The following is a 17,549-nucleotide window of genomic DNA, read 5'->3' as shown; positions in this document are numbered from 1 at the left end:
TATTGCAGATGTTTCGTCCCCTGTCTAGGTGACATCCTCAGTGCTTGGGAGCCTCCTGTGAAGCGCTTCTGTGATGTTTCCTCCGGCATTTATAGTGATTGATTTAGTCTATCAATAGTAACAGCTATTAAAAAGAAACAGATAAAATACAACAAGTTTTGAGAAGATTTGTAGCTCAGGTTGATGTACGTTTGGATGTACGTTTGCTCGCTGAGCTGGGAGGTTCATTTCCAGACATTTTGTCACCCTTCTAGGTAACATCATCAATGGGCCTCAGGCGAAGCAATGTACATGCATCCTGCTTTCTATTTATATGTTTGGGTTTCTTTGGGTTGGTGGTGTCATTTCCGGTGGTGCTATCATTTCCTGTTCTTTTTCTCAGGGGGTGGTAGATGGGGTATAACTCGATGTGTCCGTTGATAGAGTTCCGGTTGGAATGCCATGCTTCTAGGAATTCTCATGCATGTCTCCGTTTGGCTTGTCCCAAGGTGGATGTGTTGTCCCAGTCGAACTGGTGTCCTTCCTCATCTGTATGTAAGGATACTAGTGAGCGTGGGTCATGTCATTTTGTCGCTAGTTGATGTTCATGTATCCTGGTGGCTAGTTTTCTGCCAGTTTGTCCAATGTAGTGTTTGTTACAGTTCTTGCAAGGTATTTTGTAATATCGTTTTCTTGCACAAAATATTTCAAGTATGACACTGGAAAAGCACAGCAGATCAGGCAGCATCCAAGAAGTAGGAGAATCAACATTTCATAATCCAGAAACATCAATTCTCCTGCTCCTCAGATGCTGCCTGATCTGCTGCGTTTTTCCAGCACCACACTTTTCAACTCTGATCTCCAGTACCTGCAGTCCTCACTTACTCCTTGTAATTCAAGTAGCTGGTTTTGGCAGAAAGAATGTGAGAGATGGATTTTTAACTGGAGAATTAGACTAGCTGACTAAGCTGTCTCTTTTACATAAAGAAAGCCCGATGATAATAAATATTAAGAAGAAACATCAGAACACCGAGAATTCAAAGGATAATTGGCCATGCTAAACTGCCCATAGTTTTCAGGGATGTGTAGGTTGGTTGCATTAGTCATGGAAAATGTAGAGAAATAGGATAGGGGAATGGGCCTGGGTGAGGGTCGGTGTAGACTAATGGGGCCGAATGGCCTGTTTCCACACTGTAGGGATTCCATGATAACTGCCATGTTCACTTATGCTAATGATCCAAAAATAATGATTATAATCTTACACCTTAAGCACACTAAGGACTTTTTTTATCTTCCTTTTATATTGGACACTTTCTAAATTTATACCTTTATGTATAAATGTTTGAAGTCCTAGCTTCATTATTTTTCTCAGAGTAGCAGATAATAAAATTTCTTTCTCTTTCACTGAAGAAAACCATAATCGGCTTTTGCTCCTGCAGTGAAATTTAGTTACTACATTTTAATTGGAATGAGGTAGTTTTGTGCTAAATAAGCATACTTTGCCGGCTATTTTAACTGCTATGTGTTTCATTTCCTGCTGCTAAAACAACGTAATTGCATATTAATGCTACTGAGAGACACCTTCAAATTATTGAACAAAGACTTTTATTTCAAGAAAAGTTTATTTTTACATTTTTCACTTGTTAAACTAAATGCTGAAGTTGAAATTAAAACTTGCATGTCTCCATCCATACTTGAACGGAGGTACAGATTCACAATTCTTTATCCGAAATCCAAAGATTTTCGTGAAGCTTTTTTCTCCACAATAAGGTTGTTTGGCATGCAAACAGTTAACCCAACTCCACAACCACTTGACCCACGTCATTCAGATGTGACATGGTGGCGTGGCCCAGCGCTGGTAGGCATCAATTCTGTCTCAGCACTCATAGTACTCACAGGAGCGTCTGCTGTTTGGTACGTTTATTTTATTCCACCATTAAACTGTCACTTATTCCGAAATCTGAAAACTTCTGAATTCCGAAAACCAGCTGGCTCCAAGGGTTTCGGATAAAGGATTGTGTACTTGTACTGATTATCAAACAGGAAAAGTCCACATGAACAACTGAACAAAAATAAGAGAATGCGGAGATAAAGACTACACATTAAACCTTATTTCAGTTTGAGGCTGAATTGTAAGTTAACTTTAGCCCACTTTTCTTGAAGATTGCAAGCTCATTGCAAGATTCAGCTGCACCTCTAGCATCAATACCTGGTACAAAATGCCACTCCTCATGTGGGTCGGGTCAATGAAATATTGGGTAGGAGAGTCATCACATCCATACATAACACTGTCCTCAGCCAATGTCCACAGTGCACTTTCAGGAGCAGTAGAATGGGGTCAAGGGCAAGAAGTTGAGAGAGTAGTGCTGAAAAAGCACAGCAGGTCAGGCAGCATCTGAGGAGCAGGAGAATCAATGTTTCGGGAAGAAGCCCTTCATCAGGAATCAGGGCTTATGCTTGAAACGTCAAGTCTCCTGCTCCTCGGATGCTGCCTGACCTGCTGTGCTTTTCATGCACTACATTCTCGCCTCTGAGCTCCAGCATCTGCAGTCCTCACTTTCTCCTAGTCAAGAGCAAGAAACCTAGTTAGTACTTCGCCAATTCTAGAACAAAGCCATTGGCAATGTCCTTGCTGAGCAGTTAAGCTGAAATTCTTCAATTTAGCATTGAACAAGCATCAACATTAGACTACCCTAGACTGTGCAGCTCACTAAGTATACCATATATATATTCCAAGAATCTGCAGAGGACTTCTTTCAGAATTCAAGTACTATGCCTCATAAGAATCATTTATTCTTAACCAAATTCGAAGTGACCTAATCCTCCTGGAATTAAATTTGCAAAAACAATTAATTAATTAAAATATATTTAACATTGTTATTTTAATTTTGTAGTTTCCACATCAATATTAGAATACACAGCTTCAAAACCAGTGAAACATTGCATATTACCTTTCACATTTGTCTGTAATGCTAACTGCTGGGATCCCAAAAAAAAACAAAAAGAAATCTGCGACCCGCTTCAAGAAAAATAAATCAAAGGACCTTCCTTTTTGATTCCTGCAGGAAAGTAAACTGCGTAAATCCAAATAAAGAGAACTAACATTCATGTTTCTGCTCCCCTAATTTTTCCCAATCTTGTTAAGACATTAGGATTGTAACGACCCACTCTGTTACCGCTCAAATACTGCTTCAATCTGAGTAACAATATTCTGTTTTTTTGAGTCAGTCAACTGCAGTGATCATAAATATTGCCCTAAGAGAGTAAGTAGCACCATTTCAGGACAAATTATAGTTTTGAAGATAGTGGCAACAGCAATTAATAGGAAGTAGTGAGGTCTGCACAAGCTGGAGATCAGAGTTGAGTGTTGCTGGAAAAGCCCAGCAGGTTAGGCAGCATCCGAGGAGCAGGAAAATTGACGTTTCGGGCCGGAATCCTTCTTCCTGACCTGCTGTGCTTTTCCAGGAACACACTCTCAACAAATTAATAGTAAATGCTATTGGTGGGCAATGGTACCAAAACAAGACTGTAAATAGTGGTTAAGTGGAACTTGATGAAATTAAAACAGGTCCATATAAAGATAATTTGAGCTCCAAAATGATGAACTGTTATAATGGATTGCTGAGTTTGAGGTGTAATTAAGTGGTATTTTTATGTGTCATGCACTGTTCAATTACAATACTTTTGGAGAATGTTGATGTGATGTGAAACCTCTGAGGGAAAATTAATTTTTTTAAAAATTTTCAAGATACCTGCTTGCTTCAACATGATGGATAAGTGATCTTTTCTTGAAAGGGAAATGGGAGTGAAGACAAAATTACTGAAATTGTGCAAATATTCTAAATCATTCAACTGTCAATGATGAATCAAGTTTCTTTCTTTATGAATTGAAAACCCAAAAGATGCGGCAATACTCAGCAGGTCACGCCGCATCGGTAGAAAGAAAAATAGATTTAAAGTTTCAGGTCTGTACCTTTGCATCCAGAATCCCTACAGTGTGGTAACAGGCCATTCGGCCCAACGAATCCATACTGACCCTCCAAACAACATCATCCCCAGACCCACACCCTCTCCAAAACCCTGCATTTCCCATAGCTATAAAACCTCACCTACAGATCCCTGGACACTATGGAAATTTTATCATGGCCAATCTATCTAATCTGCACATCTTTGGATTGTGGAAGGAAACTGGAACACCTGGGGGAAACCCACGCACACATGGTGAGCATGTGCAAATTCCCCACTGACAGACACCTGAGGAATTGAACCCAGGTTCCTGGTGCTGTGAGGAAGCAGTTGAGCCACCATGCCACCCTATCAAATAGTTTCGACAAAAGGTCACTGATCTGAAATATTAACTGTGCTATTCTCACTTCAGGTACTTTCTAAACCTAGTTTTTACAGCAACTTTTAACTTTCTTTCATATCTTTTACATAACTTTGCCTCTGATAGACCAGTTTACAAGGTTAGATCGCATAGAATACAGGGAGAACTAGTTTGAAGGTTGATTTTCAGACTGGAGGCCTGTGACCAGTAGTGTGCCACCAGCATTGGTGCTGGGTCCACTGCTTTTCATCATTTATTGGATGTGAACACAGGTGGTACCGTTAGTAAGTTTGCAGAAGCCACCAAAATTGGAGATGCAGTGGACAGCAAAGAAGCTTACTAAGATTTCAATGGGATTTTGATCAGATGGGCCAATGGGCTGAGGGGTGGCAGGTGGGGTTTAATTTAAATAAATGAGAAGTGCTGCAATTTGGAAAGGCAAATCTGGGAAGGACTTATACATTTAATGGTGAGGTCCTGGGGAATGCTGCTGAACAATGAGACCTTGGGGTGCACATTCAAAATTCCTTGAAAGTGGAGTAATAGGTAAATAGGATAGTAAAGAAGGTGCTTGGTATACTTTCCTTTATTGGCCAGTGCATTGTGTACAGGAGCTGCCACTGTACAGAACATTGGTTAGGCCACTTTTGGAGTACTGTGTTGAGTTCTGAACTCCCTGTTAGAGGAAAGCTGTTGTGAAACTTGAAAGGGCTCAGAAGAGATTTACAAGGATGTTGGAGGGTTTGAGCTATAGGGAGAGGCTTAATAGGCTGGAGCTATTTGCCTGGAGGGTCGGAGGGCAAGCAGAGACCTTACAAAGGTTTATAAAATCATGAGAGGCATGGATAAGGTAAATAGACAAGGTCTTTTTCCCAGGATGGGGGAGTCCAAAACTGGAGGGCATAGGTCTAAGGTGAGGGGGGAAAAGATTTCAAAGGGACCTAGGTGGCAAACGTTTCACACAAAGGGTGATGTATGTATGAAATAAGCTGCCAGAGGAAGTACTGGAGGCTGGTATAATTACAACATTTAAAAGGCATATCAATGGGAATATGAATAGGAAGGGTTTAGAAGGATATGGGCCAAGTGCTGACAAATGGGACTAGATTAGATTAGAATATCTGGTCACCCTGGACGAGTTGGACCGAAGGGTCTATTTCCATACTGTTCGTATCTACGATTCTATGATTCTTCTTTATGGAGTCCAAGCTCTAAGTGTCAGAAAATATTTTGAAAATGTTGACCTTGTGAGAAGTACCTAAGTAAAAAAGCACAAATTTTTGTATTCTGTTCTATCTATTTGCATATTTTTAAAATATACTTTGCCATGTAAATCAACTCAGAACTTTCTACCAAAAAGTTTTTAAAAACTACAGCTCTAAAAAAAGAATTATTTGGACTCAAAGCATTAGCTTGATTTTGCTCTCCATAGATTTTACTAGAGCTGCTGCAATTCTCCAGCACTTTGTTTTTATTTGTTTTAATACATGCTCAAAATTTAAATAATGTTCATGCAGTTGAGGAAACATTGTGAAAAAGGAACATCAAAAATTATATTAAAAATCCATTTCAGTGCAACCAATATTTTTGTTCTAATTACAGCGAGAATATAATTAGGCATTTAGTACTTAGAGAGTGATTTTAGTTACTGGATCTTTTTTTTTTTTGAAAATTGATCACCTTTAAATGCAGAAATGACAACTGGAATTTTTACCACAAATGTATTCAGTAAGCTGTGTTGGTGGTTACACTGAAACTATCCATACTGGCAAATTTAAAGTTAAGGAACACTTAGAATAAATAAGCATCAGAGATTGCAAATATGTGCTGCGGCAGCTGTCACTAGCTAACACCCTGAACATAAATGGCACAACTACTGAAGAATCAATCAATATTTTCCATCACTTTCCCAGGACTGAAGCTGTAATCTTAAATAATCCAGAACATTTCTGAAAGGAATTAAATACTTGTGATTCTTAATTGGATAAAACATTTTTCTTTTCATTTTTTTAATCTTTAAAAGTTGGCTATCCTATACTAGTGAAAGGATTGATAAAATCAAAGAAATCAAGTGTTGTGAAAAATAGCAATGTTATTTAAAATCTGACGTAGGTATGACAATCTGTTTTATATATTTAAAGTAGATTCCATTAGAACTATTTAATAAACCTCAAATTTCTACTAAATTCAACATTCTAATTCAAGCATCCCCTCACCAGATACACTATTCCTTCAATATCATCTTCCAAACTACAGCCAACAGCTGGAAGTTCATGGGCTACAAGTGTACAGGAATATCACCATCTACAAAGTCACTCCAAGTCCCATACCATCCTGACTTTCAAATATATTGTTGTTCTTTCACTGTCACTGGGTCACAATTCTTGAACTTCTTTCATAACAGTACTGTGGGAGCATCCGCACTATAGTGACTGCAACAATCTGAGGAGATGGCTAACCACCATCATTCCAAGGAGAATTCAGGATGAATAAATGCTGGCCTTGCCATTGACATCTACACTTCCAGAAATGCCAAGAATGTATCAATGTTGCAGTAATTCTACGTATAGACGGTAATTTTTGTACTAAAGGGCACATTTTCCAAAGTGAGGATTAGGGCCTCAGTTGGGAGCTGAAATTTTGTGGTCACAAGTTCTGAGGCAGCAAAGGCTGCCATGAAGCTCTGACCAAGTTACAACAGGCCTCAGTTTTGTCAGTTCTGACTGAGGGGTCATAGCAATTTTGAAGCTTCACAATGGGAAAACGTTTGGGAAGCACTGCCCCTGGAAAATGTTCCAAGGCACTTCACAAGAGTGTAACCAAACAAAATCCAGCATGAAGCCAAAGAAAGAAATATTAGGACACAAGACTAAACACTTAATCAAAGACATTGATGTTAAGGAGCTCAAAGCGTGGAGTTGCCAGTGTTGGACTGGAGTGGACAAAGCCAGACAAGGTGACACCAGGCTGTAGTCCAATGGGTTTATTTGAAATCACAAGCTTTCAAAATGCTGCTCCTTTGTCAGGAGGGAAGTGCACAGGCACAGAATTTAAGGAACTCAAAAGGCAGAGTTTGGAGCCTAAATAACAGAAAACCGTACATATACATTGGGTCGACAAAGGATGTTACACTGTGCACAAGAAGCCCAGAGTTGAAGGATTGTAGAATTCTGAGTTATGGAATTTAGGAAATTCTTAAGCACACAAATGGAAGACAGATGAGTCAGGTATCATTCATTCATTTTGAGTGACATATAAAGCCCCATCAGGATGCAAACGTTTTCAGAGCACTTGTTGAATTAGAGGAGTTCTGAACAGAAACTTCGAAAAGTCTGACTGCGATTTTAAAAGACACAAGCAACATTAAACCGCCCCATTCGTTTGATTACAAACAAAACTATACTTTTAAAAAAGTACTTCCCTGAATTTTAAAAGCCATAGGAGTTCTTGAGATGTCGCTATAAAAACAAAATTTTCTTAGTCAAAATGGGACCTGCGTGTGGTTGTATCTCGTTTTGAAAATCGACCCACAGCTCTTCAAAGGCAAGTGAGTTTCTGGTCCATGCTAAACCAAACGGTGCAACTGCAGTAGGCTGGAAAACCCCGACGGGCGACAGACTCGATCTACTTATCACGACCGCAGGTGAGCCTCCCACTCGAGCCCGAGGCTTCGCGTGAGGCCTGCGGGCATGAGGCCGCGGCCTAGCGCCGTTGAGAGAGAGAGAGAACGGAATTACCGTTCTTCCGAGACGATCCCGAAACCGGGAAAGGGTTGGACGAGAGAGAGAGAGGGGGGAAAAAAAACTGGAAGCTCACCTGCCGTGCAGTTGCCGCTGCAGTTCGCCCAATCTCTCCAGGAAGGCCGGATCGTTAGCCGCCATGGCCGCCACAGCCAGCCCCGGCTTGCAGCGTTACCATAGCAACCGCGCCCAGTCCCATTACTCCCACCCCACCAACATGCTTCAACTGTAATATACATTTAGCTGGTGGATTTATGTCACTGCAGTAATTGTGAATAATTAGAAAATTGTAGGATGTTCGCTGTTATTGAGAAGTGCAGCTCAAAAACAAAAGGACGTGCTTTTAAACTACAAAAGATGGCCATCCACTCAGTTCAGAAAATGATTGCTGGATGAGATTGGTATAACTGAGCAGGAGAATTTCAATTGGATAGACAACGTAAAAGTCAGTATCATGTATTCATGGTTTTATGACAAATTGTCGCTAAGGTAAACTTTGTCAATAGCAAACAAGTATCAGAAGATTCACACCTGCAACTCCTCAATGCAGCATATCTTCATTATATTGCAAAATGCTGCACAAATCATGCCAACATGTAGTGGGTCGGCAAATCATGTCCTGCACTTTGTATTTATATTCTCTTTTATCTTGCGCACGTTTGGACCTGTATCAATTATGCCAACCGTAACAATTGAATGAAATCCACTGAACCTTCATGATTTTACCTGTGAAGGAACTGATAAGACATCTGTGCTAATTTTCGTTTCACGAAAAGCATTCCCAATATCTGATCATCCAAACCATAAAAATATCTAACCATATGTCAATGTGTGTGTAAATGACACTATTTGGGTGTAGAATTACAATTGGATAGCGTAAGAGTGCAATACTGAAAACTTGTATTTTAACTCTCCGATATTATTGTGCACATGATACGTTGTGGGATATTAGATGACTCTATTTTAAATGAACATAAATTATTCATAAATTGCAAGAAACCGTTTCCTAACAAAGATTAAAGCAAAACGTTTCTAGGATCTAAATGTTAAATCGGTCTGTTAACGCCATTATGATTAGATTACTTACAGTGTGGAAACAGGCCCTTCGGCCCAACAAGTCCACACCGACCCGACGAAGCGCAACCCACCTAGACCCATTCCCCTACATTTATCCCTTCACCTAACACTACGGGCAATTTAGCATGGCCAATTCACCAATTCACCTAACCTGCACATTTTTTGGACTGGAAACCGGAGCAAACCCACGCAGAATGTGCAAACTCCACCCAGTCAGTCGCCTGAGGTGGGAACTGAACCTGGGTCTCTGGCGCTTTGGGGCAGCAGTGCTAACCACTGTGCCACCTTCGGATTGTTTTTGCCTATTTCCGAAACTCTGCAATATTTCTGGTGACAATGAGATTCCTTATCTATTAAGGGTTAAGCATATCTTTAAAAAATCAATTTTTGCGATTATTCACAAGATACCATCTGTGCAAAGTAAAAAGGAGCTTATACATTCGTGCAATTATACAACTTTAGTAATTCTGTCACGATTAGGCAACAAATTAGAGAATTGAATCAAGATAAACTAAATCTATTTGACTAAAGAAAAGTGTCTTATGGTTCAGTTCTCTTGGAATAATGAGCCCTTCTGAAGTGCATATTTTATGTGTGCTGGATATAGATGGAAACAAAAATTCAATGAATAAATAACTATGTTAATGTGGAGTATGAAGTTCCTTTGATTTTATACTGCACCGCTACTTCTATACCTTCTTTTGCCCCATCTCTCTTGTATAAATTTGGAGCCAGTCTGCAGCATTCTGCCTTCTCTACTTAATTGCTTCGTTGCCTGGTCCTTCTCTGCCTCCTACTTTGACCTTTTACAAACAGTAACAGCTGACAAACACAGGAGCATCTGTTTCACTTTATTCCAGGCAGATCTTCGCAACAAAATAAAAGATCGTGATCAACAACCTCACAAAGACCTATCGACAATAAATGTAACTATAATTAGTTAGACAAAACGTTGATGTGGAACATTTAATATAGGTCCTTAAAATTGCAGAGACGTGATATACAAGTATAATCATGATGCATATCAACAGTTGTTCATAACACATTAAATAAATAATATCCGCGTTGTGAATTTCAAATTTACTTTGTTCATATTGTGTCACACATCTACAACATAATAAAAAGTTGAGTGTGATGTTGAGATCTGCCAAATAATCTCGTTAATCACTATAATTTGTATAAACTCGTTGAAACTCATTAAAATAACTTTTGCTCATGTAGACGCGAGGCTGTATTTCCTCCAAAGTATTTCTAAATAATATTAAAAATCCATCTTTTAAAATAATATTGCAACTAAAATTCAATATTGCACTATACTCTTACCATTCCTAATTGTTAATGTATCGCATCTTAAACACATAGTAACATTTTCCAATATTTTGCTTCATAATATTTGCTACTTTCTCACTGTTTCCGCTAGAAGAGCTGCCAAACTGAGGGATAGGCTTTTCGCGTTAGAACTCTTGTAAGCGTTCCGAATCTCCCAACACATAAAAGTGAAAGCATTGTTCATGATGACAGATTGGTCGTCAAACATATGTAACATGCAGATAATTAGTCTATTCAAGTTGTATGTTTAATAAACTATAAACAAAGCTTCTTATGTAGATCGATTCAGTTAGTTAACCCTCGTCCTCTCTTTTCCCATTTGCACTCCAGGACAGCGATAGTAACACGGGTCAAATGATACGAGCATCCGAGAGGACGCTTAATTAGCCCTGGTTTCCACTGTTAGCGCTATTAGTAGGCTCTATAAATAATGTCAGAGCTAAAACAGCGCTTACACGGAATCATCTGCTGCTATCATCTTTTAAGAGTTACAACCTGAGTTAATAGGATGCAATGTATGGAACAGCCACTGTCTGAGTGCCTTTGGCCTTTCCTCCATTAGATTCCCTTTTGTAAAGTCCTAATAATTGAGCACTTTTGAAAATGAAACCACGTTGCTGCTTCGCTTTCTACTCCATCCCTCGTCTATTACATTATTTTTTGGCTGGATGTTATTTTTTCCAGGATAAAAAATTTATTTCTCATCAGAATAGAAATGCCAATGGTGGAATATTGCTTCGTCGCGTCATTGTACAACTGGATCGTGAGCATAAGCGATAACAACTAAACAAAAATATACTAATTGGTTATTTCAGAAACCTTTGCATTTCTTTTCACACATACAGTGATGCTTACATTGGAACGGCGTTAATAATTAACACAACATATTATAATCTACATCGTCTAGTGATGATGGATTGTTCCGATCGATAGACATAACAAACCAGTGACGAACAATACTCAAAAACAAGTTGTGTTTCCCCATGTGGGGCTGTTGATGATATTTCCCATGGTTGCGGGACCAAGACTGTTACGGATAATCGATCTTCAGCAGCAAGTCAAAATAATTACGAGACTAATATGCTTTGAACCTGTGATATTCTGCCTTGTGTAAATGCGATGTTTTAAAACTACGGAGCACATTGTGGCATTTTTCATCATCGAGCGCTAATATTAACCCTCATAGAAATATTTCTTAGAAACAGAAACGACATCGAAAATGATTTTTAAAAATCACACACACAATTTAGCTACAATTTAAACCCTCTTGAAACAGTAATTTCAATGCCCCCGTGTGCTGGATTCAACTATTTCCCTCTGATTGTAATTGTTGGTAGGGAGAAACTAAAACTATCTAATATGAGGCCTTCTAACCTTTGCAACTGAGAATTCAATGACTAGGACCAGGGGCTGGCTCGACTGAGTGCAGCATACAGCTGTTGGTCTAGGCACAAACTTACTCTGATGATTAAGGTGCAAAGACCGATTTTGCCCTTCATTTTCACGGTGCATTGGATGATTTTAGGCCACGATCGGCTGTAATGGATCTATCATCAGGAAACAATTACCTTTTCAGTGTAGTTCAACTGATGATAGACACTGTTATTTCAGAAATAGGATCGTTTTATTTCTTATTACACTAAATAACATCCAGCAGCTTGAAATTGCCATGTTCTTCAAAGCTGCCCATTGGAGAAAATTGCTGCATTTATCGCGTTGTGCATCTCTGGAGAACGAAATCCAGTGTGAATCAAACATCAGGCGTCCTAAGTGTAACAGAAACACATCTTTCAATATGTCTGGAAATGTTCTTGGCGGTTCACATATTAATAACTGAATAAATAATAACGCTAAACTTCACAGCAATTTAAATACCCCGTCACGACCTACTCTACGAGTTCTGATTTATTTATAAACTCATGTACTGTAAGGTCATTGTACATCAAGACCTTACAAATTTAAATGAGTTACTTAAAATAATCACTCGCTACGGTTTAATTTTGGACGATCTTTTAATTTGTAAAGTGGACTGTTGCATACTGATCTCGTACTAGTGCAAGTGGAAGGACTTCGGTTTGCAACGTCCACGGATCTCTAATGCAGATTTTTTTTTTAAAGACAAGGTCAAATTTGTTACCTATCCTTACAAAAAGATTGTGGGTATACAATGCTTCCGAAAGCACATGATTTGCTAACTGTGAAGTGCAGTCTGCATACCAAAGGCTTCATTTGCCCGCAGCTGCGGTTCACCGAGGCTTTTATAAACTAGATGTGCTTTCTGGGCCACCTGACTGCATTATAGCGATGATATTATGCCATAAAATGTATAGATGTCCATTTCAACTTTATTTGTGTTGAGCTTCGCTTCTCAAACTTAGTATCACCATGAGAAGTGGAACTGCCTTAGTTATCTGAAGGATCAGGTGCAGTGTAAGAAACGCGGTGGTGTTACAAGAGTCTCTCGTAAAACCAGAAGTACAGTAATTGGTAACAGACTACGTCGAGTAGTGCAGCCAAGTGGGTCTCGCCAACACGACACGATATCTAATAAATATGAACCCGGGACATACTTTCACCACCGACGCGAGTGGATTAAGTTCGGTTACCTGATGCATCAATAATTTATAGTGCATCGTATCATAGAATCATAAAATCGACTCTTCTGCGTTAACGATTTTGCCTTTTTAATACTGTCATGATATTTATTTTATCGCGATTTTTTCAGCTTCAACTTTAAAATCGCCGTTTGTATGTTCTGTTATTGCAAAAGCGAGTCTTCCATAACGGCTAATATATCTCTTTTAGGTACACCTGCAATAAAGAAACGTGTCCTTCAAATAATGGAGAAGCCGTTTTCAATAATAAGCCCTTCGTTTAGTTTAAATGAGTTGTGTTGATTAAAAAGTCCTTTTGTAAAAAGAAAGATTAGAAAATATTTCGCCACGCCAGATGTATTTGTTGACCAGTACATTTGTGTTTGAAACACTAATCAAAATAATGCTGTGGACAGTCTCCATGTTTTTTTTCCTAAATGTACAGTGTATCGCTTGTAAGTGTGCACAAGTACTAAATAAACAATTACGGTATTGACTTTGGAATGACATCTCTATCAAGCCCACTGAGCGTCACGTGCTCAATCATTGAAATTGTAATAATTAATATTATATTGAGTTAATTTTTCAAAACATGTTTCTGAACACATTACCACAAAAAAGCTACAGTTGAAATCACAAGGCGGATAAATCAAAATCAAGATATTATTTTGCCATAATTATCACTGCATTGACTATGACTTTATAATGTCGTGTGAGATCCTTTTTAATTATAAATTACGCATAATACATATGAGGTGCGAATTGCAATATTGAATTCCACCCAGTATGTGTTCCAGTGTTTGGAATAATGCTCACGATGTTGAAATGACAAGGTTCACTTCTGAAATGTATACTCTCTTGTTTTGACTGGGTGCACTGGCTGTTTCCCGACCGTGTTTCACAGCTGAGGTGCCTAATTGTCAGCTCCTTCAACACACACTAATCAAGCAATTTCCCCATCCCAGCCCCATCAAATTGCTCTTTAGCTGTTGAACTGTCGAGTTTTGCTCCTCTTTTCTCATGCTAATCACGGCCATTCATGCGCTCACTGTGAGGCTATTTGTAGTGGGAATAAATACCCTTGTTTGCCTGCCGCATGATTAATTGATATTGTTATAAGGCTTTTGTTTGTGCTACCGGGAGCTGAAAGGCAGCACATATTGTATGTGACGAAGGGAGACAGAAACATCATTTCACCGCTGGGGTCTCCGAAAGGTCGAGGAAGGTTCCAACTGCATTATTCATCGTATTCATTTTTCCTCATTAAAAATATGATGAAAGCTTAAAATAGGGGGCTCGAGGTTTTATTGACCAGTCCCTTCAGCCACATAGAAACAGCCTGATCACACACATTTAGACAGCTGCAGCTTTCTGCAAGCCTCTTGTTTAGATTTTTTTTTGTCTTTGTTGCCAACACTAAAGCTATCTAAAGCTGCATATGTCTGAAGAACTGTATTTATCATCTGTTGTAAATTAATATGGTAATACCATCGACTGGTATTGCTGTCTGATGCTTTTCAACATTTTTCCTCCTGAATTACAAAAAAAGGAGTATTTTCCTTTTCCTGTGCAGAGGGGTAATTGATATGCTGCATCAGGGGTCAGGATTTGCATAAGAATTAAGTGCAGTAAATTAATTTAATATTCCATGCACATCTACAATTATTCCTGCAGACCTTTGTTTCACTGTCTTAGAGATAGAGGTTCAGCTGCTCTTCAGCCAAACAACATCTGTGCTGTTAATAATTTGATAAACAGCTAATACAAATAGTTTCTGAATTATCTGGCTGCCCAGGGACTAGTCAGAGAGACTTGCAACATTTGGCATAGTGTTTTATGTGGAGCAGGTTTTATCTGACGATTGACGAAATTCATTCGCTACAACCTTGGATTCAATTATTCGTTCGTTTCAGATAACACGAAGAACCAGCCAGGAGGACGATTTGTACATTTGGGGTCTCATTCACACATTTAAAAAAAGCATGCGCACCGATTGAGTGATCAATGTTTAACATTTGTAATCATTTCCGTAAGTGGTTTATTCACGTTGGTTAACTGAGGTTGGTCTGCATTTGGAACATTTGTAACACACTCCAGTAACGTAACTATCTTTAAATACGTTTTAAATTGTACAATTATTTCTCGATATAGTAACTCCTTTTCAGTTTACCACTAAAATGGTGTTAGAGATCGTTGTACTTTGTGAAATTCCTGAAATTCAGCTGACATTTTGTCTTACAAATTTTGCAATAATACCACAAATTTAGAAATTCAAATTAATTACAATGTAGGTCAAGTCCCACACTGTGTACCTGAAAGATGCAACTTTGGAGATTTCTGGTATTGCCTGAATGGAGTAATAAATAATCAGCTAATCGTCAAATTCAGCAGGCGACTTATCCGTTCCAGTTCAGTAACTCATTTTTTCAAGTACCTGGTTTAAAAAAAAGACAGGTTGCGTATAATTCATGTGGTAGGAAAAAAACATTTTTGTCGAAATAAAACTTTTATACCATGGTTCTCATGCAACAGCGACTGTCAGCGTTTAAAAGAAAACAAACTAAGATCTTCATTTAGGCGATTATGGTAGGAATACTTATCTAATAACATGCCGTTTTACATCTAGAAGTTTTTCCCAAAGGCAGACGAACATACCTTTTGTGCATATTGCGACGGTAACCGATTTTTGTACTAAATGCAAAATGCTCATGTCTTTACGACTATTTGGCGGAAGTTCTGAGGCACACGCTTTCACAGATTAAGCAGAAAGTGGTCTTCATGATTTTAAAATATACAGCCCTTTGTTTTCCTATTATCAATATAACAACTTGCATTTAAAATGACAACATCGTTGGAATCTCTTTCTAATTTATTAGGGTTTATATCTTTTCCAATTATGTTTGGCTCTTTGTGTGTTTACATTTTAATGTACACAGATATAAAATGTGAATAACTCAATGATATATTTCGCTTTTTCGGACTTTCACACGAGGAACTGTATTGGTCCACTCCTGTCAGGAGGAGTCATAGGAATCTTTCTGAGGCTGCAACAGTAGGGTTAATAGAAAAGGTAAACCTATGGGTTAACATGACTTCCAGCCTTTTGCTGCTTCGCTCATATCTTGTTTGCAGCGATCATTAACAACATGCGACAGGAATTGTTTCTTCCCCACTTAAGATAAAACAACTTCATTATAACAGAGACGTACAGATGGGAATGTACCGAACAGATTTAAAGGGAAATTAGAGAAACACACCACTTCACCATTTAAACCATACTGTTTGATTTCATAGCGAGTATTTCAGTTAAGTGCGAGTACTTGAGAGCTGAACAACACACACAATTTAGACGCCACGTTTGGATATATTCACCAAATCACACTTTCATATCAATTCTTAAATTTCAGAGCATTCAACAGCCGAAATTATGGAGATATATTATAGCCACCCAATTCGAGATTGGGCATTTATACTGCGGAACGAGAGCATTTCACACACCGACGCATACAAATTATCTTGTATCGAAATCTCACAGAGCTGTGATTATATTCTGATTTGATAGCTTATACAAAAACGTTTAAGCGACGGAAATATGAAAAATTTTCCATTCCTGTTTTTTTTAAAATTAACTGACCACCAGTGCCTAAAACGAAAGGACTTCGAAACGATTGCCGATTGCACTCTAGCTGAGCAATACCATCATGCTTTTGGAGGGAAGATTGGGGTTATTTATAGTTTACTGGGAAATATCAAACTTTGCCTAAAAGAATTAACCTTTGGTATATTTTTTGGTGTAAGCTGATAGTTCCTCACCTGTGCTAGCCTGTATCCGTGATCTCTTCCTCGTGCTGCGATTGGTATTCATACTTACCTAGCAACCGAACCCGTAATACGAGGCATCTGGTGGTCTGCCCCATATATGTTACAGAAATAAAGGGAATGTTACATCTTCGTGTAGAGAAAATCGCTACAGCACCCCCGCCGTGGCTCTATAATTTACCCATTCACGCTATTATGTGATAAACCTCGAGAATACCAACTCAAACGATCCTAACATTTATATTGCTGGGGTCGTGGCACCAAAGCCGTTTGCTTTTATTCTGATCCTTCCTTCCCATAGGTCTTTTATGTTTACATTTTTTTTTCAACAAATGTAGAAGAGCACTTCCACACAATATTGCCTAACGATCTGTGGTAACATTAGGTGGCAGGTACAACATTGCTCGCCTCTCCTCCCAGCTGATGTCACGCTTCTGAATCCAAGTTACCTCCTTCAGCTGACGGTTTAGTTAACGTGTATTTCAGGATCGCGTAAAAATGGTCTTTTACATAAAAACGTGAGTATCAACTGAAAGGTTCGTACTAACCTTCGCTGGAAAGAGGGGAGAATCAGACTTAACAAGCCAACATTCTAATTGAGCCAGACCATCAACAATAGATTTCGAACCAACAAAGTATTTACATATTATCTTTTGTATGAAACAACTTTATTGTGATAAAGGC

At 38.7% G+C, this 17,549-nt stretch overlaps 1 protein-coding gene and 1 long non-coding RNA gene across 6 annotated transcripts in view; both read right to left on the bottom strand.

Moving 5' to 3' along the window:
• Positions 1-8,251, bottom strand: part of kiz (kizuna centrosomal protein) — a 202,420-nt gene extending 194,169 nt beyond the window's left edge. For all 5 annotated transcript variants that reach the window (XM_072581417.1, XM_072581418.1, XM_072581419.1 and 2 more), the window contains exon 1: positions 8,123-8,251. In XM_072581417.1, coding sequence (XP_072437518.1) covers positions 8,123-8,187 — 65 coding nt within the window. In that variant the 5' untranslated portion in view covers positions 8,188-8,251. The remainder of the gene's footprint in view (positions 1-8,122) is intronic.
• A 1,812-nt stretch (positions 8,252-10,063) lies between these two features.
• Positions 10,064-17,268, bottom strand: LOC140483273 (uncharacterized). Its single transcript, XR_011961923.1, has 3 exons — positions 16,860-17,268; positions 15,359-15,480; positions 10,064-12,218 (listed from the first exon to the last, which is right to left on the bottom strand). It is a non-coding gene; the product is annotated as an uncharacterized lncRNA (long non-coding RNA).
• Between the last annotated feature and the right edge of the window lie 281 nt (positions 17,269-17,549).

This window comes from Chiloscyllium punctatum, chromosome 11 (assembly GCF_047496795.1).
Source record: "Chiloscyllium punctatum isolate Juve2018m chromosome 11, sChiPun1.3, whole genome shotgun sequence".
NCBI lineage: Eukaryota > Metazoa > Chordata > Chondrichthyes > Orectolobiformes > Hemiscylliidae > Chiloscyllium > Chiloscyllium punctatum.
The sequence above is the reverse complement of the archived record's forward strand: the minus strand, read 5'-3'. Positions and strand labels throughout refer to the sequence as shown.